Raw genomic sequence first — 25,324 nt, 5'->3', positions numbered from 1 at the left:
ACCATACTTAAGGGCATGTTTGGCTCTTTGAAACGACACAATATCTTCAGTTTTCTGTCATTTTACTACAAACAGGCAGTTTATACATCAGTATAGCATCTAGTAGTAAGAGAAATCAACAGGTTTATTAGCACCAACAAATTGTCTTTCTTTCATGTGCTTGGCATGCAACATGTATTTAGCTTTTCTCTGTATATTTTACACACATTTTATTTAAAAAGTGCTTCGCTAGATGCAAATAGCAATCTGTACTTTTCTGAAAACATTAAACAACACAGAACTTGTCAACATATTTATGTGACCAATACATAAACTTATCATAATAAATATTTTTTAATTGCATAGTTTGCTAGGCTAAGCTTCTACTTGGGTGTGCAAAGATCAAACATACAGTATGATGTTTTTACATCAACAGTAAAGAGAATAGAAAACAGCTTATTTATTGTGTACTGCATCAGCAATCATGACACATCTAAGCTTTACCTCACTCATTGAAGATGCCAAGTCTTTTTATAATGATGTCATAGCATCCAAAACTCAAGCTAATGCTCGTGCAGATGTCCAGAATTCAGAAACAATATGACAGCAACAGCTCAACCTAAGCACCCAGTGTCAGCATTAAACTGGGTTTATCAGGTGCATCAGACAGAAAAGAGCAAATGAGAGAGGATCATATGTCTGCAGATTCTTTTTCAGCTTCCCAGTACTACGAAGCTCGAGCTTTAGCATGGGCCTGCAGGAGGGCGGCTGTATCAATGTGGGAACCTTGCATAGCGATGGAGAGTGCAGTCTGACCACGCTGGGGGACAAAAAGAGGAAAGAAACAAATCAAATTAAATATTAAGTTAGACTGAGTGGACAAAGGCCTGCATATTGTTAGTCTCACATTGCCTGACCTTCCTAGGGTCTGGCTAGTCCACACAGCATTCCGGGATGGGAGAAAAACCTGCTCTGGTATATTGGCATTTCTTTAAACCGATGACAATTGTCTTGGGCGGCGCTAAGCGCCGGACGGAGGCAAGGTGCCGCTGCAAAATAGCCTCAGGAAGGAACTTGTTATTGTGAAACGTGTACGTTCAAAGGTTGTTTTAGTCCTGCAACAGAAAATTGAGATTGGACAGATAGTCTAGCTAGCTGTCTGAATTTACCCTGCAGAGATCTGAGGAGCAGTTAACCATAATCCTCATAAATCGACCAGAGTTTAAAATTACATCACAAAGAAAGCGGAAGGTAAAGGACATCCGGCAGAAAAGAGTGAAATCCGGCAGAATTTCCAGCGGCACCGGAGCAATCCCGAAGGTGGAACGTCATGGATATATAGCATATGGTGAACATACCTGCTAAAAACATGAGCATGTTAGCATTGTCATTTTCATGACGACGTTAGCATTTAGCACAAAGCACCACTGTGTCTAAGTAAAGCCGCACAGATCTGCTAGCATGGCTGTTCTTGTTTTCATGTGAATAGTTGCATCAAGGTGCAGAATTATGGCTCCCAGAAGACAAATTAAATAACAAAACTATGTCCTTAAAATAAATGGGTTGAGATTTAATTTCATCAGACTGTAATTAGTGTAATTCATTTTGGGTTGTGTCAAGGTGAAACATGGTTTAGAGTCGAGATAGGACGCCTGTGGTTGATGGTTTCTCTCTCTCTCTCTCTCTCTCTCTCTCTCTCTCTCTCTCTCTCTCTCTCTCTCTCTCTCTCTCTCTGGTAAACTCTACTTTAAATGCAAGCTGTGTAAAAAGTAGAAGATACATTTGCATCCTCTCCTCTGCTCTCCTCCCTGCCTCCACTCGCTCCAGACTGGCAGATAAGGTACTGTTAGCGGATTAGCTCATCTCAGCCCAGGGAGATTTGTCTTACTGTAGCCTTGATTAATCCTGGGAAAGCTCTATTCTTCTGCATCCAAACTGTCAGTCCACCCACGTCCACACAGTGTGAGTCAAAACATTCAAGCTTTCATACATCTAAGCTCCTTTTTGTGTTCAGTTATGTGAATAGAAAAGTAGATATGCCGTTTGGTCAACAAACAACAGGATTTCACAAGAGAAATGGAGTTGGAATCATATGGACTTTATATTTCTGAAATATTATTTAATAGGTGTACTACTGCCTGCAGAACTTTTTTTTTTGAGAATTCAGTCCAGTTAACTGTGCCTCTTTTGGTATAATGACCATGTACAAGTAATACTACTGACAAGACAACCTGCATCTCACACTAGTGGCAGTTAAAATGAAGACAAATTTATTCTGGTTTCTCCGGTCAAAGGGTTAGAGGATTATATTGGAAGTAAAATATGGGTTTTCTGCAGTATCACCTTGTCAGTCAGGGTGAGGTCACACTGGCCCCTCTCCAGCAACAGCCTTGCTATGTGTGTGTGGCCCCTCTCAGATGCGAACATCAGGGCTGTGGTTCCCTGGCTGTCCTGGAGGTTAGCGTCCGCTCCACAGCTTAGCAGCAGGCGAACCATCACAACCCGCCCATGTCTCACCGCCAAGTGCAGAGCTGTTTGGCCCGTCTGTGGAGAGGGACAAACAGCAGGACAGAGACAGAAAATTAAAATTTAGGGATTTGTTAAAAAAACTACTCTATCTGTACTACTTTGTACTACCTGGCTGGAGCGAATGTTAATATTGCTCAGCTCCATTAGCTTGCGGACCACCTCCATGCCACCTGGACTATCAGGTGCCGTCAGTGAGGCCAGCATCACTGCTGTGTAGCCGGCTTTGTTCTGAAGGCTCACATCACTCACACCTGGTAAAGAAAGAAAAGAGTATTTTTTTTTGGTATTGACAAGCCAACTATTCCTATATACAAGCTTGTGCAACACACTACTATTACCTGTGTCCAGTATCAGGCTGACGATGCTGTAGTTGCAGTGGGACAGGCTGTAATGTAGCACTGTGTTGCCGTTGTCATCAGCTAGGTTGATCAAGAAGGCCAGCAGTGAAGGTGTGGCCTTCTTCACTTCTCTCAGGTACACAGCCACCCTGCTGGCCACTGAAGCCTCCTCTGCTGCCGCACTGAACCAGTGCTGGAACAACATGACCAGGGCCTTCCTCTGGAAAAAAGAGGGGAACATATAAAGGATTTGGACAACACAGTGTATACTATATGTCATATTGTCAATAGTGAGACATCCAACAGACACAGAGCAACATTAGAATGAATTTGGAGGAGTGTTTTTGTTTGACGGTTGAACATAAGTCCAATATTCACTCTCCTTAAAGCTCTGTTTTGGTCTCCACCAACAAATATCTGGCTCTTTAGCTGCTAAATGCTCCACTGTGTTCACCAGCAAGTTGCTAACTTTGTCTGTCTGCTGCTTGGTGTTGGGTAGGTTAGGTATGACTGGTTTATTAGAGCTTTTTTACTGAAAGGTTGATGAGATCTGTAAGAGTGAATTAAAACAGTAAAGTGCTGGGCCATAAAACCAAAACAATGAGCTCAAAGATGCTAACATTCTCCGTAGAGCTGAGGGGAACAGCAGAGTTGAGTAATAATTATCTGTGGGTTTGTCACTATAGAAACAACTTTCATATTACACATAGACAATGTACACATTGTTGATATATATTCAGAGCAGCTTTAAGATCAAATAAAGTTTAGTTTGTTGAGAGATTTTTCTCATTAACCTTAAGATATACGAACTCCATTACTGTAAATTAAATTAATTAGTTTATTTAGGTTAGATTGAGGAAGGTTTCTGTGAAAGAATCAAGACTGCTCACCATGTCATCATTGGGGTTATCCATGTTGTCCATGTGATCTTTGAGGAACTGACAAGCAGCCAAAAAATCTGCATTCACTGTCTCTCTAGAAGAAAGCATGTGTGTATGTATGTATGTATAAGGGAAGAGAGAATAGAAAGACATTTTGTCTCATAGCATTAGGAACATTGCCCCTTGAGATTAAACACAGGAGCTATTCCCTAAAGAATAAACATCACCAACACTGTACATTTTCCAAACAAACACTGATAAGGTGTTTGTTCCGGTCCTCTCACCTGCCCCCGGTGGTGGTTTCTGAGCCAGAGTTCCCCTCCATCTGTTCTCCTGGGGGCTGTGGTCTCGTCATGGCTGTTTTCTCAGCTTCCACACACGCTACGCCTCCATCTGTCTGCCCTGATCCTGCGCCTCCCGATATCATCTGTCCGTCTGGGCTCGTTTGTCTCACTCCCTCCATCCATCTCTTCTCTGGGTCTGCATCCACCTGGACAGCAGCCATCTCTGTAGGGCTGATGCTGCTCTCCTGTTGCCCGCTCTGATCCGCACAGTCCTGCCCAACCAAATATCCACTTTTGCATCTTTAAAAAAATAAATTAATGAAAGCAGAGCAGAAAATTAGAATAGTCAAAAATTCACATATTGTTCAAATGTCTCAAAAACATTACTACTTTTAATGTATTGCCAGCATTTATAGCATCAGGAATCCACATTAAACCTAATCAACCATTCCCTCCCCCCACCCTGAGCCCCAAGAAACCATCCTGGAAACCGCTACGGTCACATTTCCCTATAATAACTTAAAAATAATAAATAAACTCTCTTTGGAGGCTTTGGGAAATGGCACATGTTCACGTTTCTCCTTTAACTGACAATTTTCAAGAGAGTGGCATTCATCTTTCAATCCTAAATTATGATGTTTGTCTTAGTCAGCACCACACAGCTAGTAGCTTAAATAACCCCAAGTTAGTATGTCTGTCAACCCAAACGATGGTTTTAAGCAATAATCATAACCCTAAAGGTTGCTGAAGTCAGAAAGAGTTTTTTACTAACCCTTCATTAACACAAACAGAATGTAGGCTTTTTGACATCCAGGCACTTCCGTCAGTCCTCATGATGGATTTAGAAGCTGCATGGAAGACAAACAGAGGATAATGATGAAATATTACAACACAGCTAAACAGCAACGTTACATGCTCCTTATGAAATACAAATTTGTCATGGTTTATGGGTTATTATGGTACTTTTGGACACAACCATTTCTTCACAAAACACACATATTGATAAAGAAGAGAGTAAATAAACAGGTAAATTGTGGGCCTGAATTTGACAGTGGTACATCATGATGTAGCCTAAATGGTAACAGAATTAGATTTTCAGTATTGACTTTCAAATTGGAGCAAAAGAAAAACTTTTATTTTGACAAGACTTCTGTGCTGTGATACAAATGTGTGGATTTGACGTTTTCCACATTTTGCAACACTTTGAAGACATATAGAGTTTCTTTATTGAAATTAAAATGAGCTTGTGGTTTTTCAACAACAGCCAAAGTCCACACATAAACTTGCTCCTATTTCCTGTGTTGCTACAGCTGTTAGCATTGACAACAATTCCAGCTCTGTTATACACAGGCTTTCCACTACACAAAGCTCCACCGGCTCATCTCACAACACTAAAATTTGGATAAAAAATACGTCTAACGTCTTTTCATATCCATAATGTTTGCCCTTTTTGCAATTTAAGTTAGGTTTCTGTCCATGCCCACTGAAAATTTGAAGAACTTGTTTTTAGAGAGCAATGTATTGATTTCAGACTCATCTCCAAGGTTCACAGCTGCTATTTTAGCTTTGCAACCTGAGCAAAGTTCGCCTTCAAGGGATAGTTGTGAAGTCAAAAATGCCTAAACTAAAGTGGTAGTTCTGCCTTGTAGCAGATAGATTGACTTCTTATTTCCCATATACAGCATAAGTTCAAATCACAACATTAGGATTCCATCTCCCTTCATATAATGTAAGCGCACTGCCTCTCAAAAAAGTCTGTAAGAGGGCAAAGCTTTTGTGAAGTACAACTTTGTGGTGGTCAGTAATTTTCAGGTACATAATTTGCTTTTAGATGACGCTTGTGGAATAGATGCAGACAGAGGGCAACCACCGTTAGTATCTTTATAATCCAACTATGTTTTAATCATTAATGTACAATCTGTGGACTGCAGTACCTCCATGATGAATCCTTTCTCCATCACTGTGTCCATGCTGGGTATAGTAGGAGGTAAGGATGTCTACGAGTCCCATCATCTCCTGCTGCAGGGAGTTGACTTTAGGGTCTGGGTGCTTTAGAGGTTTACCCTCCTCTCCTGACTCACGGTCTGCACACAAACACTCCCACTGCTGATCCAGAAGCCTCTTGATCTTCTTTATGTGGTGGACCACTACTGCTGTTTCATCTGAAGCGTCTCCAGCTTCCGCAGACACTAGCGGCTCTTGACTTCTTTGTCCATTTGTGGTAACAGGTCTTGCATCTGGACTTCTTGACACTTTATTATATGGTTCAATGGACCTCACCGCTGTCTCATTTCCATCCTGGTCTACCACCACCCTCTCTGCACGGACCCACACAGCAGGATTCCTGATAAGGTGCTCCATCTTCTCATCTTTCCTTCTGCTCTCCTCCTGCTGCTCCCTCAGCAGCCCTAAGGCCCTCTGAAGCTCCAGGCCAGTCTCATGGAGCTTCTGCTCCAGCACAGCTACCTTAGCCTGCAGCGAAGTCACCGTCAGCAGCTCATCCAGATCTGTACTAGTCCTCCACTCGTGTGTGGGATTAGAGTCTTCTTGACTGACGCTGTAATTTCTAGGAAACATGATGTGACTTTCATGCCGAGGCCTTTTGCTGTCCACTGTGCCGTAGTGGGACGAGGTGTAAGGGTCTGTGGTTCCATTTATTGAGGGAGGTGGCATATGTGGATTCAGGCCCAGACGGAGCCTTTCTCTTTCCTCCTGGAGGATGCAGATATGCGCCCTGAGCTCTGGAATCACCCTCATCTCCATCTCCAGCTCCCCCACACGTTCGAGGGCCTCTGTCAGGCGCCTCAACAGCCCTGAGCAGTCCTGGGGTCGAGGGCTGTCCGGTAAGTAGAAGATGTCTTCACATGATGTGATTCTTTCTTCAAGGTGATCCCTCGAACTCCGAAGGCTGCCGGGGTCGTCTGTGGACTCTGATCCTTGTCTCAGTAATACTGTAAGTGGCATACTGGAGGCACGCAGGAGATGAGGTCTGATGTGCTCACCGAGAGGTTGCTCATCAAACTCCTTGATTCTGGCCTCCATGTCTGCCAGGGATCTGAGCCCTGTGGGAGAAAGTTGCGACCTGTGATCATTCGCCCAAGAAGCGTAGCCATGGTGATGACCGTCTGACAGTCGGGACCTGGGGCCAAGAGCTCCAGTAGATCCCCAGGGGCTGGAGCGGTAGCCACACCCAGAAGGGTTGAGGTGCCTGGGAAGAGTGCTGGCTCTGGGGCCTTTGCTTCGGCGCTGGATGGGGACTCTTTTGATTGTGTTGCCTTTCTCTATGTCATCTACGTATTTTAGGAAATCCAGGTCAAGTCGAAAGCCATAAGGGGTTTCCACTGAGTACGGGGGCTTCCCTTTGATTCCATTCTCTGTTGTTTTATGAGGAAAGATACATTAACATTAAAACAGTGATTTAATATCCATTGCAAATGTTGTAGAATTCTGTCAAGTTTTAGACTTTTTTTTTTACCGTTTTGTCCTTCCATCACTTTTTTGTCATCAGTCGTTCAAACAATTTGTTGCCACATTATCTGGTTGGACCTTTGGTGTCTGACAAAACAAACAAAATCAAATCATATAAGAGATTGAATTGAGCCTGCATTACATGAAAAACACGTTTGGACATTTTTACAAGTGGCAGAAGTATTTACTGTGTGGTTATCTAATAGAATAATGAACATATTCATGATATCTGAAGGGATAAACAGATGGATTTTGGCAGTAACATTCATTTGAGGTTTGGCTGTGGAATTTTTGGTCTGAGACTCCATCTTAAATTAATGGCCAGATGCAAGATCACTATGAGAAGCAATAACCCTTTTTTTGTATTCACAATCTGCCTCTTGTTCATTCTCCCACAAGTAGCGCAAAGCTCAAAACACAAACATTCAATTATGCTCAAGTGCTTTTTCTCTCTTCCTCCCTTTCATTCTCTTTTTTTCCAAAAGACTTCTGTTTTTCTCACACTCTTATTGCTTCATTTCTTCCATGCATCAGGCTGCTATTATTCAACAGTGGCAGGCCTGATGTTCATTTGATTACAGCCCTGCCATCCAGGACGAGAGCTGAAAATAGCCTGGGGCTGTTAGGCCCAGCAGCTATGGCCAGCGGAGCAAAATATACTCCTACAGACATAAATACAGACAACCATTGTTCTGACTTTCTACTTTCCTATCTTCCTGGTTTCCTCTGTGCCTACTACTAGGTCTACATTCTTCTGCCAGATCCTTGGTTTACTTTTACTGAACTGTCTCTGACTGGATCTTCCCTTTCCTCTCTTTACAGTATGGCTCTGCTGCCCTCTAATTCTGCTGATTTTCCCTTCTCTTTATATCATAGAGAATAGTCTATGCTCTATGTAGTCATTGCTTCCCCTACCTCCTTCTCTCAGTGTCTTTCCTTTCCATCCTCACCTCTTCCCTCTGCCTTCCTGACCACCAGCCTCCTTGGTAGCTCGCTGTCCTCTTGAGGCACCGCAGCCGCTGAGCCGCAGCCCTAAACAATGTCAGCTATGCAGTAAACAGACAAACACCACCAAATGGCCCTGCTGGGAATTGTGACCGTCATTCACAGATTCTCTGATGACGAGCAATAAACAGCAACAAATCTGCAATAAACAGATACGGATGCGCACATTTTCACCAGCTAAGATGAACACACTGAGATATAATATGCTTGACATGTTGCAAATGTACATGCATGCATACATGCAGGCCTCGCATGCACACTATGCATACCATGTCTGTTACAGTATGTGGGCCTTTCTAGTTTTCAAATGGGTGGAGTTTAACATATAAGATGTGCAAATATTACAAAAAAAATTTGGTAGTTCCAAGAAAGTATATGAGCATATAAGCTAGAATGACGTGGTACCACAGGGCTCTGTATTGCTTGACATTTTCTGATACTATTGTCGCTATCATCCCTGAGTACTGATCTAAGAAGATTGTGACGAAGAGAATGAATCTGAGTAACATTTGAGGCCAGATTTCAACAGTTTTCATAACGTGATGCTCGGGACACATTATTTGGTACCAAAAAAGTAAATAAGTAGAAGTAAAATGTTGAAAACATTTCTAATGTTGAGTGGGACCTTTTAGCACTCGATCTGACAAGTCTAACTTTAGGCTATACACGTGAGTGTAACACTAAAGTAAATGTCAAGAGAAGAAACCCAGACACGTGTCTTCATTTTACAGAGTAATAGAAGATTATTCTTTGTGCTCCAGGTAGACAAACAAACTGTAAGGACAACAAAATAAGTCATTTGGTGTAGACCTAGTGAGACATTAGGGTGAACAAAAGAGCCTAATGTTGACTACAAGCAGAGGCTGTATCCAGCATACTCTTTCAGTCAGCACTTAGAGCACCTGTTACTGCTGACATCTCAATCAGTCTCACTGCTGGCTCAGTCATCAAGTTGAGAATGCAGGCTTCTGGCTGCAGTCCAACAGAATGGAATCACCTTCAGGAAATTATTTTACATTTGTGCTTTGAAGTAAAAGATGATTCAAGATTTAATTAAAAAAAAAATTACTTCTACGAAATGATTGATTGCACATTTTGGGGAAATACACATATTAATTTTCGTGCAGAGGTTAGATGAGTTTGATGCCACTCTCTTATCTACGCTAAATATGAAGCTACAGTTAGGAGACAGTTAGCTTAGCTTATCTTAGCTTAGCACAAAGATGGAAAAAAGGGGAAACAGCTGGCTCCAGGACATAACCCCCTGTAAAATCACAACTAAACTTGTTTTGCACAGATTAAACAAATCTGATACCAGGTGCTGGTAGGCTGATTTTTGTACCTTTGGACAGAGCCAGGCTAGCTGTTTCCCACTGCTTCCAGTGTTTGTGCTAAGCTGAGCTAGCCATCTCCTGGTTGTATCTTCATATTTACCGTACAGATATGAGAGTGGTATCGGTAGTCTGTATAGAAAGCTGTATAACATTCGGAAAGACTATTTATTGCCTGCTGTCAGATAAACAACACAGAGGAAACAATATAGCAGAGTTAGGGTTAGGCAAATCCCAAAAGTCATTGCCTAACTCTCTCCACATTTCCGTGGCACAGGTTTTAATTGTGTATGCTCGGAGCAGTCGGCCCACCTCACAGGAAACCCAAGAAATGAAACGTGAAAAGTTTGCCTTACCCCAAACAGGCCCCAGCCAATGCTGCCTCTGCACACACTGAACTCAATCCAAAGTCAAGTATCAGAGTGAGTTTATTTTTTTTTCAAAATCAAGGTTTCCTTTTAATCCACCTAAAGCTCTTGTGGTTTTTTCAGTTTAGAAAATGTCACGTTTTTTAGGCACCCCTTTTTCTTTTTTAGGGTTCTTTTTATCTTTCTGTTTCCACAACAGCTTCTCTCCTCTGGGTAAATGTGTCCCTTCTTACACAGACCTTTCAGACTTTCTGTATAAGCACAAACCTCATAATCACAACATCTCTATCCACAGCATTCTTTACCAAAGCCACAAATTAAATATGAACTCATGACACAGCAAGAGGGGCGACCTCCCAATGAAGTCATGATAGAAACTTGAAAACCTCGGATAAGGATGAAGGGATCCTCTTAGATTTCAAATTTAAGTCAGTAGCAAGTAACATTTGGTTTAGTCACTGATGTTTCCAGCAAAGATCATTTTTAGCCATGCTAGCAGCATAGCTCTAGGGATGGCAGTGTTGGTTGGTTGTTCTGTCACTTTGTTCCAGACTGAAATATCTCAACAACTGTTTAATGGATTGTGGCGAAATTTTGTACAGGCATTCATGGTCCCCAAAGGATAAATCCTAAAGACGTTGATGACCCGCTGACTTTTCATTTCCATGAAATTTCCATCTCCACTATGATGTTGACATTTGCTGATTTGAGTATAATGTCTCCAAAAATATTGGATGGATTGCCATGAAATTAATACATATTCATGTTCCCCTCTGGATGAATTGTAATAACTTCATTCAACACCTAGTTCCATTAAGTCAAAATTGTAATATGTCCAACACTTTGGTTTATGATCAAATACTTTGGTTTATGATCAAATACTTACGAATGAAAACGAATGGCATTCCCATCAGCCTCGGCTGTATTTTGTGTTTGGTGCTAATTAGCCAACTTTAGCTTGCTAACAGTGAACATAAACTTGCTAGCATTGCCATTGTTAGCATGCTGATGTTAGTATCTGGCTCAAAGGGCAAAGCTCTAGCTGTGCCTTCTGAAAGTGCAGCCTCACAGAGTCATACAGTCTTTTATTACAACTTATGGAATTACATACATTCATTCTTTTTCATGTTTTTGTTTCCATGGCTTCACTTGGGGTGAACTTGCAGAACTGTTAATGTGGATACAATCACATTGTCTCAGCCTTTCACTTGTACTCTGTTTGGACAGAACCACGTTTTCATAACGTTTTTCTTTATAACATGTGGGTGCCTTACTTCTAAAATTTGAGACAATTACCTTTGTCCTGAACTTGTGACCTTACAGTGAGAAACTACGTTTCAGAGCTATCCCCATGAACTTTGCCTATCTCTGTCATTCTGTCTGTACAGTATGTATAACTACATGTTCTGTTCCCGGAAAAATCATTCCTCTCCTCCACTTTTTGGCTGTACAGACTGCGGTTTTTTCCATCACATAACTCTAAACCTTGTCTTCTGTTTGGAGTTGATTTAGAAACCAAAGCCAACTGCTTGGACTTAGCTCCCTTTCCCCTCCTGCTCTATCTGTCTCTTCTTTTTTCTGTCAAACTCATATTTTCACTCACTGTCTCATAAAGACTTCCTTGAAATCCCTTAAGTTCTATGATCTTTTTTCAGTTTGTATGTTTTAGTCTTGGGATTTTGGACCCGCTGGAGTCCTGGTGGTTGTCCAACACCAACAGGGTCAGAGTTGCATTGTGGTATCTAAGCCTCATTGTGTGGTATGTGGAGCCAAAGTTCATAGTATGAAACAGCTGCCAGGGGCTTCATGCAAGGAAGAAAACTATGGTATATTAACATGGCAAGGTTACAATAGAAAGTGTGCTGCCGTGTGTGTGTGTGTGTGTGTGTGTGTGTGTGTGTGTGTGTATGTGTGTGTGTGTGTGTGTGTGTGTGTGTGTGTGTGTGTGTGTGTGTGTGTGTGTGTGTGTGTGTGTGCGTGTGTGCTCACATGGTCATGTGTGTTCGTGTTGGTTCAAGTGCATTTCTGTACAGTAAGTGTAAATAAAATGTAAATATAATTTTCTTTAAAAAATAAATATAAATTTATAAATAATATATATATATATATATATATATATATATATATATATATATATATATATATATATATATATTATAAATCTTTAAAAAGCAAAGTAATTATCCAGAAAGTCTGATTAGTATTCAGCACAGGCCCAGAGGTCCACTCCACACAATTTGTTAAATCACTTTAGAGTCAAAAGCTTTTCTGACCCTGAATTTAGATCAGCCTGTCCCGAATCAAAAGACTTTCAAGGTCAACATTTAGCATCTCGGCTTTGATTAACTATCCAATCCAACAGTCCTCCACTGGTTGAGAGATACGAGATGAATATTAAACCAGAGCTTACCTTGTGACATGTGTTCAGCAGTTTTCTCCACTTTGTCTTGCTGATGTGAGGGCGTGTTTGTCAGACAGTCCACTACAGTCTGCTCTCAGCTCAGTTCAGCCTGTCTGTCCATCTGTCTTTCTCCTGAGAAGGCAGGGACATGCTGTCAGGGAGAGTGGCATGCCACGGCTGTTTGGTAAATGCCAATGTGCAGCCCCTGCCATAACAGAAGCTGGGTTTGCTTGTGTGTAAAAGAGAGCACGGAGCAGGGAGGGGCTTGTGAGCAAGCCTTCCTAGGGTACCTCCTGTCTGACGAGACTGACAAGTGGGAGGCTATAGGCATACAGAACCACGCCTACTCCTTCAGACTGCAGCCAATAGATGTCTAGAGGTGTAGCCAGCCGGGAAAGACAGCAGCTCTTCTGGGACCCTGGTGACAACATGTCAAGATATGGAGCATCTGACATAGTGTAAGAGAAAGTACCAGAGTCACCTTACTGTCTACCGTCCAGAACCCCCTCAAATAACTTCAGTGACCACCCAGTGCCTGGTAGACCTCCCTCGTTCAGAATGTGCAACCCTATCCAGTGTTATGTGGTCTCTGTCCTCTATAATCAAGTAAACAGGGTTGGGGGGGGGGGCAGAGGGCTTGGTGCCATCCATTGGGGGTTAATTCTCTCTTGGTGCATACCTCTCATTCTTCATGGATCCTCTTTCAACCCGCACCCAGCCTGTTCCTTTGGGGCACTACCATCATGCCAGAAAAGCCTTTCCTCTGCTCTTTATAAGGGCAGTGGACAATACGTAACAACTGTCTGGTCTGGTTGTCTGTCCTTTATCACCAAAGTCGTTGTGAAAAAGAGGAAATTGCTTTTGTAGCCATGCAAGCGGCACAGTTCTAGGGATAGCAATTTCTGTTGGACTGTTGGTATGTCCACCACTTTGGTCCAGACTGAAATATCTCAACAACTATAAGACGGATTGCTGTGAAGTTTTGTACAGACATTCATGGTCCCCAGAAGATTGAGCCTCCAGACCCTAGTGTTCTCCCAACTTTTACTAAAGCACCACCAGCAGCTCAAATTTTTCATGTATCCAGTATTGGATGGATTGCCATGACATGTTGTACAGACATTTATTTTCTCTCAGGATGAATTTGAAGATCCCTTAACTTTTCATCTAGTGCATTCATCAGGTCAAATTTTGCCCAACACTTTGGCTTATGACCAAATACCTGCAAAACAGCCTCAGCTGTATTTTGTGTTTAGTGTTAATTAGCAAATGTTAGCATGCTAACACACTAAACTAAGATGGTGAACATTGTAACCACCTGCTAAGCATCAGTATGAAAGCATTGACCAATTGCGAGCATGTTACCACAGAGCCGCTAGCATTGCTCTAGACTTTCTTTACTTCTCATTCAATTTATTTTCTTAAATCTTATGTTTACAGTTCATATCTCTCTCTCTCTCTCTCTCTCTCTCTCTCTCTCTCTCTCTCTCTCTCTCTCTCTCTCTCTCTCTCTCTCTCTCTCTATCTATCTGTTTTTGTGTGTCTATGTTTGTGTTGCAGCTGGCTCAGTGTGTCTCTTCAGGCAAAGAGAAATGTGTTTACCATCACATATAGCCTATGTGCAGTGAAAACTGTTTAACACAGTCTCAAAACTAGCAGCATCCAACTTGAGCCCATCTTCAATTAAAATAAACTGGGCAATGGTAATAAAGGGTATATGACATGATGAGGCAGGAGAGCCACTCGAGGAGCAGCTGCAGCCACCGCCTTGTGCCCCAACATGGATGGAAAAGGAATTAGCAAGAATTAGTGAGAACTACCCCTTTTCCATTACCCAAGCAGACAACTGACTCCAAGAGGGATTGTGGTTTGACTCGAGGGAGGGAGAGAGAAAAAACAATCTTTATTGGACTAAAGGATTGCTGACGGACTGACCACAAACTGCAGAAAACTTGGCCTACAGTTAAGGCAAAAAATCTTGGTCTGCTCAAAGGCAGTTTCAAAGAAAGATTTAGAGTTGCATCATATTTGAAGGGAAATGCAGAGTAGTGCCTTTAAATAAAATACTTAAATATTAGTTGAAAAATGAGTCATTAAATATTAACTTACACAAAAAGACGTTTTGGGCCCACAAAGTGAAATGTATGAGGCTGCCACCCCCCACCCCACCCCACCCCACCCCCAGCTGCCTCCTGGTGGAAAGTAGCTGAAGGTAAGTTAAATACCGCCAGGAGGAATGTGCTCTTTTTAGCAAAAACCATGTGATGTTTTTGGAGGCTTTAAAGGAGTTTCATTTTCAAATTGTGTCAGTAATTATAATATCCATATTCTTATTTTTGGCTCAATGACTTCTTTGAGGAGTTGTGCATTTAAAGGACAGCTGAAATAACAAAACACAAAACAGGTGGAAATGTTTATGGTATAATTCAGTCCACCTAAAGGCAGTGTTGGGAGTAACGCGTTACAAAAGTAACGCAATTACAGTAATGTATTCCTTTTTGCTGTAACGCAGTAATATAACGCATTACTAATTACATTTCGGTAATATTATACTCGTTACAATCTCAGTAACGCAAGTTACAACGCATTTTAACGCAACATTTAGTGGTGCATTGTTTTTTTAAAGAATTCACCAACACCGCACATTTCTTCACAGGAAAAAAAAGCCGTATTATTTTCCTGTCGCTGTATTCGATGGTTGAGATGACTGCAGAGACAGATACATTTGCGAGATGGATATTATTTTCAGGAGTTATTACGCTGCGTTGAAGTGAGCTGTCCTGTTTCTGTTCCCTTGGTCAGAGCCAGAACCAGAGACAGTACGGACAGCATGTATGTCCCAACAGGTGACGGTACGTCAGCGGCTGACAGATATAAACATGTCGGGAATTAATGCTGAGGCTTGCTACACGTAAATATCATAGCATTTTATCAGCCGTGGAGAGTAACTCTGCCTGTAGTGGAATGGCTTCGAATGATGACCAAAAACGCTTGTCTTTTACTGTGACCATTTACTGTTCAATATGTTGCAGTTTTACAAACAAGAAAGTGAACAACTGGAGCCTGACGGACATGTTGCTTCTCAGTAAGCTAGCAAGAGTAGGCTACACAACAGACAACTTCCGTGTAACCTACTTCAAAATAAAAGCACTTCCTGTGACGGTTCGCAGTAATACTAAATTACTGTTAAATAAGGTTGTGTAGGCTACCTTTTCACAAATCAGCTGTAAATCAAGTACTGTAAATAATGTAAATAGTGAGTTTTAATCACACTATAATTGAACATTTCCTTTAGAGTGTTTTTAAACTAAACAACATGAATTTCTTATTCAAGTGCTATAAACAAACATTTTACAACAATGTCGTACTTTTAATTGAGTATTTTCATTTTCTCCTACTTGCCTGCCTATACGTTTTACTTATCTATTTTTTATAGCTTTAGTTACTTTGCATATTTATATTGATTATACAAAATATGAATAATCTATGATGTATTAAAGTGGATAAAGAGGAGACTTTATTGATCCGGTGGTGAAATTCACAAGCTAGCTGCCAAATCAAACTTCCCCTGTTATTTTGGTGAAAGTAACTCAAAAGTAATGCAAAAGTAGTGTAACGCATTACAATTCAGAGACAGTAATATTGTAATATAACTAATTACTCTCAAATGACAGTAACTAGTAATCTATAATGTATTACATTTTGGAAGTAACTTGCCCAACACTGCCTAAAGGTCTGTCACAACCAACATCTTCCCCCATTTGATGTATGTTATGTAACTGCGGCTTGTGGTCAGGGTCTTTACAGGTTGTGCTGTAGCTGCATTGGCTACAGCACAACAACAGATACCCATGACTCAATGTCCTTTTGACCAGAAGGCTACAGACCCTTGACAACAGAGGTTATTTGAAATTAAAGATGCATAAAGTCTTATAGTAAGGAAAGCAGCTGGAATTCATTTGAGTCAGCTGCAGGTTATAGGTCTATCAGTATTACTGTTAACGTTTATGTTAAGGCTGAGGCTGCAGTAAGTAGAATATGTTTAAGAATGGTATAGTTCTCCAGCTGATCTGTGTCATACAAGGCATTTAATAAAATCAGTGTTCAGCTCACTAGTAGCAGAAATCTACTGAATGTGTAAAAAAAAAAAAAAAACTTGAAGAAAGAAAGAAAGAACATTCTTTCTTCAAGTTTTTTTTATTACACTTTTATTTTCTCTGTCAATAAGGCAATGTCCATGGGAGTCGTGTGTATTGACAAGTCAGTCACTATCGCTTTCTAAAAATCATCTACTAATAAACTTACTCACTTTTTCCATGACAGAAAATAAATTTAACTCATGGAGGTGATTTTAAAAGGTTGATATTTTATAATTAAATATCTACAGTATGATATATAATGGATTATTTTAGTATTTCATGATATTCATTGTTGGCTTACATATTTAACACTAGTATAGGGCTATATCTCCTTCTGGAATTAAACAGCATAGGACAGTTTATCCCAGTTCACTGAAAACAAGCCAAGGAACTGTGGATTGACCTCAAAAATGCCAGCTGCACAAAAATCTATTTGTTTTAGGCAGTTTGAATGAGCAAGTTAACAGTCTGTTTGTATTGTAGATTAATAGTATTTTGTAAAATAATTACAACTGTTAACCATGTTTTAGCAGCAGCCAAAAACAGAAAGCAGTAACTGTAAGAGCTAAACCTGGTCATAGTGCTGCATTTGTCTATTTAGGCTGAGAAAAACCAGCAGAAAAAAATGTCACTAAACTAAATACTATTTAGTCCAATGTTTAGAGAGAGACAAATGCATGTGCATTGTCATCTCTTCTAAATGTCACTGTCATTATATCGTTATAATGGAAGCAGGAGGAAAATTGCATAGAGAAATGTTTCCATGTTAGAAGCAAATGACTTACAAATCAGTTCTAAGTGTACAAAGCAACCCAGGACCGTTTGAATAGATATTGCAGAAGACTTGCTTTAGCAGGTAGTGAGTATTGTACAGTCTGATGGCTGTTGGTGAAAAAACAACCCCTCAGGTGCTTTTATTTTGCCCTTGAGGTAGATGAAGAAAGCTTTGAAGATTCTGTGTAGCTGCATAAGATTACCATGCCGTTTTGCACCCATGGGATTTTGACTTGCATACAGTGTCACAGTGTGTGCGTAATTGATTATATTATAATTAGTAATAGTAATTGATATCTTAATAGGTAATATTTTAGGACAAAATAAACCGGTGGGGAAATATACTGTACATTTTGTGTGTAATCCATTTGGAGCTCTTTCCATACTCCTGAAATAGAATATGCATGTTTTACTGAAATTTTATGGCAACTTGACAGCTCTCTAATTTCTCTTAAAAGAATTTTGGGACCCCCAAAAGTAAAAGATAAGACAAGTTAAGCAGTACAGAAACAGTACAACAAAAATAAAATAAGTTAGTTAAGAAGTTAAATTAGAGAAATGACATATACAATATATACATTTTGATACCTTCAGCTATATAAGCACATTAATTATTTGTGCAAAAGAAATCCAAGAGTGCAACTCACAATGAAGTATTTAATGTAGTATATAATATAAGCAGTATCTGTAATATAAACGCACTATAAAACAATAATACTATGAAATGTATATAATAGAACTGGAAAGAATATCATAATCATGCATATAATATAAATACAGTAGTAATATAGTTATTTAATATAATGATATAAGTAATATAATGCACTGTAACATATTGTTAGGTATGTTAGGCTACTACTTGTCTTAAGAAAATTTCTTGTGACCGAAACGTCGACCAAACAAATCAATGCAGAATCATACAAAAATAAGGCAGAACTGAAGTGTGTGCGGGAATTTACTTTTTCTCGTTGGAAATAGATTTGTGACAACAACCTATACTGCTACTCCCATGGTAATAATACAAAATAAAAGTTAGTTAAAAGTTATATATAATTGAGGGATCAATGGTGAATCCCTGATGTAAAAAGTGTAGAAGGGGTTGTTTAGGATCGAGTTCAGTATCATCCTCACCTCTAGAGTAACCCTGCAATAGAGTTGTTTTCATTTGGGAGAATTATGGATGTGGCATGAGTATCATTGCCCCATCCCCTTTTTTGTTTGTCACACACGCCCCCTTTAACTCCCAATGTGTGTGTCCCTTACTCTTTGAAGCTAGAGTGTGGCTGCTGTGTCACAGATTTCATAAGTGTGGGCCACTGTGCACCTATACATTTTACCTTCCAGAGAGCAGGGCCGCATGCTGAAGTCAGGGCTGTGGACTGTGTTTACTGTGTGCACACACTCATGCAACCCTGCTCTTATATGGGTAGTTAACATTTAACAGAAGAAAACGTGGGTCATCACTCTATGTGGATGGGTGGTTATATCTTACCTCATACTCCCACTTTTTGCAAGGGAGATTTACGGTGCCAACAATCCATGTTGCTTGATTTAATTTTGAGCAACATTTGTTTGTTCCCTAGTGATATATTAAATGCATCTATACTTACACAGCACCTACTCACTACTGTATAAAAATAAATGAAACTGAACATTGAAAACTCATGAACTTGTAAGTTATATTTTTCAATCAATCCTATATGTAAACCGGGTCATCTTCCTGTTAAAAAATAAACCAGCCACACAACAATAACAGGGACCAGCCCTGGCCTGCATCACAGGTTACTAAAGGTCAGTTGAAAACACTACCGTAATCACACTGTCTGGCTGAGAGGAAAATCTCTTGAGTTTAGAGTAATTTATTATAAATAACAAACATTATTATTATTATATAACTGTGGCGTATCATTGCTGCAGTGGCAAGCAGAAAAATGAAGTGAAGTCAAACCGTTGTGTGCAAGTAGCCTAACATTCAGTTTAAATGGAGCAACATTTAGAAATGGGTTGATGTATGACAAAACAACTCCAGTGTAATGCATGATACATTTAATAACATTCAAGTATGTTGTCAAATCATTAAATTTCCTTTTTGATGAATGATAACTAAATATTAAACTGATGATATCAAAACAAAGTATTAGGTCGGAAAGAAATATATTTTCAGTTGCTTTGTATGTCTGGCACATATTGCAGAACAATAAAGTTGACTTGACTTGACTTGAATTACTGAAATTTGAATTGAGCTGAATTTAAGAAACCTTCGATAATCCACTCAGCAAGAGGAAACTACATCATCCATACAGATATTGTTCAGATGAACAGGTTAATCATTGACCTGATTCCAGACAGTGTGTATAAAGCCCAGGATCCTCACTGTTTGAGGGAGAGGGCTGTCAGTTGTTCACCTAACATCACCAACACACAGCTGGAGAAGCAGCTCGACAACAAAATGAGAATTACACTAATTCCCTTTTTGTTGGCCCTGACTGCTGCCTGTGTGCCTGCCCTCTGTGGCAACGAGGAGCAGCCTGTCCCCAAGCCCGAGGCCCCGGTTGGAACCCGCTCCAGCTTTGCTGCTCTGGACGATGTGCGCCTTCTGGCGAACGGCCTCCTTCAGCTGGGTCAGAGCCTTCGGGAGTTTGTGCACAAGACAAAGGGACAGATAAATGACATCGTCCAGAAGCTTAACATCTTTGACCATTCGTTTTACCAGCTATCAGTGCTCGCTAGTAAAATTAAAGAGGAAGAAGAGGAGCTGAAGAAGACCACCGTGGTACTGAAGGCTAACAGTGAAGAGATCAAGGGCCTGTCTGTTGAGATTAGCTCCAAAGTGGACGGCATCCTGCAGGAGAAGAATCGGTTACAGAACAAGGTGGATGGGATGGAGGAGAAGCTGCGCAGCCTGACACATGGCCTGGTGACGAGCAAACAAGTGGGAGAGATCAATAGTCTCAAGGTGAGTCACTTGTTTTTATTAAGCATGGTGTCTTGTTGCTGAGGTGAAAACACCCTTTGAAAGATCATTTAGATACAACACTAAAACCTTGACCCATGAACCCCTTCTGGGTGGGATGGCAACTTTTCTTTGTGCAGCCTATTTTTTTTTTGAATGACACTATTATTAAGAAGTAGCATGTATTTCCATCCTTAACTATGCTTTGTTTTGGGCACCCGGACAACTCACCTGGTAGAGCGGGCGCCCATATATAGAGGTTTACTACTCGACGCAGAGGGCCGGGGTTCGAGTCCGATCTGCGGCCCTTTGCTGTATTTCATTCCCCCTCTCTCTCCCCATTCATGTCTTCAGCTGTCCTGTCGAATAAAGGCCTAAAAATGCCCAAAAAACAATATTTAAGAAAACTATGCTTTGTTTTGCATTTGTTCACCCAATGTATGACTGCTATAATACAGACGCTGAGTATTATGCATGATATTAACAATTAAATAACGCCATTCTTTAACAGTTCCCATGATTTCAACTTTCTTCCCTTATCAGGAGTTGATCCACGGCCAGGAGCGGAGCATTACGGAGCTGCTGAAGGCTATGAGGGAACAGAGTGACCAGCTCAACCACCAAAGGATTATGATCAAGACTCTGGAGGAAAAGGTAATGGACGGAGAGACACGTGATGTCATCCATATCACTCTATCGCATTAGAATTAAAATCAGAAAAGGGTTTATTGCCACAATAAGTACACTTATGTGGAATTTGCCTTGGTGAATGGTGCAAACATAAACAAACAAAAATATTAAACATTAATATGAAATAAACAATAAATACAGAAAACAAATATATACATACAATATAACTGTTGCATAAGAAGGAGCTGTCCATGTTTTAATAATCTCAGCCAGGGCCTCAGTGCTATAATACATTAGCATTTAGCATTTTAAAATTCAAAATGTATATTTGTTGCTATAAAATATCTCACACACATTTCTACTTTTGCAGAATAACAACCTAAAGATGTTTAATGTGTGGATTGCTATTTCATCCTCGGTATTTCTGCATGGTCAGTCTGAGGATTATGTCTGTAAACCAAAGTTTTACCATAACTACTTTCCCCAGCTTGCAGTCAATACATTGACCCAGGAGACCATTGAGAGGATGCCTGAAATCCTGAACAGCGAAGCACCAACACTCACCCCTTATCTGACCTCAAGCTCTACCAGCACCACCGACATGATGAGTAAGATATATAATAAAAATGTTGAGACTGATATTCAGATTAGGTATCTTTAATTTGTCATACACTATATCAGCAAGCCCAAAGGTTATATATTAACTCTTACCTGCCTGATACATTCACAGTTTCAGATCTTGCACACATTATTTCTGCTAATGCAGCTGATATGGACTGTTGACTGTCTGGTCTAAAATGCACTTCCACTTCTCTGCTCCAGATTACTACTTTACAGCTAATCTTTATGCAGGGATTTTTAAAGTTTGACATTATGTGACCTTTTTTTTAAATAGATCTGCCATCAGACTGCAGTGACCTGTTCAACAGAGGGGAAGGAGTCAGCGGCATCTATGCCATCAGACCCACCGGAACAGAGCCCTTCATGGCCTTTTGTGACATGAGCAAAAGTACTGTACTGTCCCACAAACATTTAACTTTACCACAGCACTAGTTTTTATTTATTTATTAAAGATGACATTTTAATTGTTGTTTAGTCTTTGTTGAGTCTATCTTTTATCTTACTTAAAGGTGTAATCTTTTCCTAAGAATTTCTAAAACGTTTAAAGGCAGTTTGAATCCAGTGCAGGACTCCGCCACTAACAATTAAAACGTATACAAATAGAAGTAATTACAGTATTTAAATACATTAAATAGCAAATGCTGAAAAAAATGTTGACCGTATCAGTATTAAACTAAGGGATTCAGTTTGAAGGATTATAACTTTAAATTAAGTCATCAGTTTTTTTCTATTTAATCCGTTTTAGATCATGGAGCAACAGTCATTCAGCGAAGGAGGGATGGTTCAGTGAATTTTGATCAAATCTGGGACAAGTATGAAAATGGGTTTGGAGATTTTCAAGGTGAGAGATGCTATTCCCTTCTCGAGACTCTTAAGCGCAATTACCCATTTAACATTGGAAAATTCATTCTCAACTGCCAAATTTTAAATTACTTGGCGTATATATTACGATTATAACATTTGCAATTGTATAACCTCTGTAAGCAAAAGTATGCCTGCACCTCTGTATGTAAGTTGTTGTGCATCACTTATTTATCAAAGATGCTTATTAAATCATGTCAGCTCTGACCACTTAATGATGTCTGTCTAACAGGGGAGTTTTGGCTGGGTCTCAGAAAGATCCACGCTCTAGCCGCTCAGGGAAACTCTGTCCTTCACATCCAGCTGGAAGACTGGAAACAGGGCAGGCACTTCATCGAATACAGATTTTACCTTAGTGGTCTTGACAGCAACTACACCATTCATCTCACGCATCTGTCAGGAGATTTGGCAGACCCCATGAGCAACCACACAGGCATGATGTTCTCCACCAAGGACAGGGACAATGACAACCACCAGGACTCCAACTGTGCTCACAACTACACAGGTACAGCAGGTGCACATGTAGTAGACATGTCCTCATGTGATGCAAAGATGGGGATTAATGAATACTTGTCATCCAATATCATTTGCACAACATGTAATTTCTTCTAGGTGGATGGTGGTTCAATGCCTGCGGAGAGACCAATCTGAATGGGAGATATTTCCACATGAGACCTAAGGGGCGCTCAGAGAGAAGGAGAGGGATTCAATGGAGGCCGGGTCAAAAGGCTTCTTACTCCCTCAAGCTCACTCAGATCTCTGTACACCCTATGGCTTCCCCCAGCACCACCTCCTCCACTTCAGCCTCATCTGAGACAGATGTCTTTCTGAGATCCAGCACCAGAATTCTCCAGTGAAATTTGCATTTAACAGTGGCCTCTTCAGGAGAGACTTGGAAATGTTTCCTTTGGGCCAGCCATAGTTTAAGAAGGCTTACGCCGGCTACACACTGGATGCGTGGCGTGAGCGTGGCGTTTCTGTTGCGTGTCAGTTGTGTGGCGACTGCGTGGCGTTTTCTATGTCTTTGCACACCAGAAACGTGTCTGACACGGCGCTGCTGCTTCTAGCCTTGTCTGTACACATGTATGTTTCGCATTGATGAGCTGCACTCAAGCAGTAGTATACTTCATGTTAAACATAAATATATACTGATTTGATTACAGCAAAGACAACATCGGCAGTATTGACGGCAAAATAGGCTACAGAATATTTCGTTCTGTATTGACAGGTGCAATATTTGAAAATCAATAATTATTTATTATTATTTTTTTAAATTACATTTATATCTGCATTTATGTCAAAACCAAAAGACTTTCAAACATCAAAATGTCATTTATGAAATGTATTTGCGTCAAAATTACATATAAACATCTTTTCCTATTCTATTTTGCCTGGAAACGTTTCCAACACACTTGCGTGTCGCGTGAAAAATAGACGTCGGTCCTATTTAAAGGTAAAGGTACTTTATTGTCACATACACATACATGTAGCGAAATTCATTCTCTGCATTTAACCCATCCCTCAAGGGAACAGTGGGCAGCCATTTACAGCGCCCGGGGACCAACTCCAGATCTGAGCCAGTGCCTTGATCAAGGGCACTGACTGGAGAACCTAGTAGCCTACATGTTTTTTGAAACCCACGCAAACATGGGGAGAACATACAAACTCCACACAGAAAGGCCCAGAACGACCTGGAACGAAACCCCAGAACCTTCTTGCTGTGAGGCCACAGTGCTAACCATTGGGCCACCATACTCGAGCTGCGCTTGAGACATGTGTGTCACGCAGGCAGTGTGCAAGCTCTAATCTGTTAACATCGGAGCCGAAATAAAAAAGGAGACGCCACGCAGCTGACACGCTCACGCCACGCATCCAGTGTGTAGCTGGCCTTAGAAACAGAGGAAGATTCATTCCAGTACATGAAGTCACAGAGGACACTAAATAAGCTTTAAAAATCTGAGTGTTGTTGTGTGCTAAATTGAGAAAGCCAAAAGAATGTATTACTGCCTAAAACCAGGATAATCTCTAATTTAATAGAACAATTGTATTGTGAAATCTGAAATACACTGAAATGCAGTTAGCATGCAATATATCTTACTATATCACTCACTGTATCTCAGAGGTCAAAGGTTATGGAGAAGAAATTAAAACATACAGCCATATGTGAGCAGTTTTTGTATTGGGTCACAGTGACTGTCAGTATACAGCAGTGGTTCCCAACATGGGGTGGGAACCACCTTGTGACCCCTTGAAGGAGTCACAAGATACATCTAAGGACTCGGGAGAGAATTAACAGCATACTAAAGAGTTCTTCTACACAATGGACCTTTCTGACTTGACAGGCTGGATTTTGGATTTTTTTGCATTTTAGGTTAAAGAAATGCACTTAAATAATTAATCCATTATAATTGCTAAGAGCTCACAACAATAGTTGCTGATTTGTCAACAAATGGTTTCAATTCACTTAAAGGGGCTGTACTCGATATTCTTATAAATGTAGCAGTAAACAACTATTTGCTATGTAGAGAGATATGGTGGGGAAATGGTGTCCTGAGCAGAGAATGAAGTCACACTCCCTCTATGTGTGTTGTAATCATAGACTGTAATAATAATTACGTAGCATCAGTGATGGCATCCATTGGATTGTAGACTACTGTTTTGGAGCCTCCAGTTTGGCAGTTTGGCCGTCACCATCTTGTTTTTTTGAAACCGGAGGTGACGATTTTTTGGACGAGAGGGTGGAGCTGGGGAGGATGAAACAC

At 40.5% G+C, this 25,324-nt stretch overlaps 2 protein-coding genes across 4 annotated transcripts; one reads left to right on the top strand and one right to left on the bottom strand.

The window, feature by feature from the left end:
- Window positions 1–45: 45 nt before the first annotated feature.
- On the bottom strand, window positions 46–12,886 carry LOC116045785 (KN motif and ankyrin repeat domain-containing protein 4-like). Of its 2 annotated transcripts, none has more exons than XM_036005452.1 (10): window positions 12,594–12,886; window positions 7,483–7,566; window positions 5,946–7,408; window positions 4,784–4,859; window positions 4,012–4,311; window positions 3,737–3,821; window positions 2,847–3,066; window positions 2,617–2,759; window positions 2,323–2,523; window positions 46–799 (listed from the first exon to the last, which is right to left on the bottom strand). In XM_036005452.1, exons 2-10 carry the CDS (start codon window positions 7,500–7,502, stop codon window positions 707–709), a joined length of 2,601 nt encoding a protein of 866 aa, XP_035861345.1. In that variant the 5' UTR covers window positions 7,503–7,566; window positions 12,594–12,886; the 3' UTR covers window positions 46–706. The 2 variants fall into 2 exon arrangements, with proteins under 2 accessions (XP_035861345.1, XP_031149503.1); XM_031293643.2 differs by having other exon boundaries at window positions 5,946–7,385; window positions 7,487–7,566.
- Window positions 12,887–19,796: 6,910 nt separating this feature from the next.
- LOC116045784 (angiopoietin-related protein 3-like) lies at window positions 19,797–23,601 on the top strand. Of its 2 annotated transcripts, none has more exons than XM_031293642.1 (7): window positions 19,797–20,453; window positions 20,994–21,104; window positions 21,568–21,688; window positions 21,976–22,089; window positions 22,447–22,542; window positions 22,795–23,067; window positions 23,175–23,601. In XM_031293642.1, the coding sequence occupies exons 1-7, from the start codon at window positions 19,812–19,814 to the stop codon at window positions 23,417–23,419; spliced, it is 1,602 nt and encodes a 533-aa protein (XP_031149502.1). In that variant the 5' UTR covers window positions 19,797–19,811; the 3' UTR covers window positions 23,420–23,601. The 2 variants fall into 2 exon arrangements, with proteins under 2 accessions (XP_031149502.1, XP_031149499.1); XM_031293639.1 differs by having other exon boundaries at window positions 22,795–23,076.
- Window positions 23,602–25,324: the final 1,723 nt, after the last annotated feature.

The sequence above is a fragment of the Sander lucioperca genome, chromosome 9, assembly GCF_008315115.2.
Source record: "Sander lucioperca isolate FBNREF2018 chromosome 9, SLUC_FBN_1.2, whole genome shotgun sequence".
NCBI classification, from domain to species: domain Eukaryota; kingdom Metazoa; phylum Chordata; class Actinopteri; order Perciformes; family Percidae; genus Sander; species Sander lucioperca.
The sequence above is the reverse complement of the archived record's forward strand: the minus strand, read 5'-3'. Positions and strand labels throughout refer to the sequence as shown.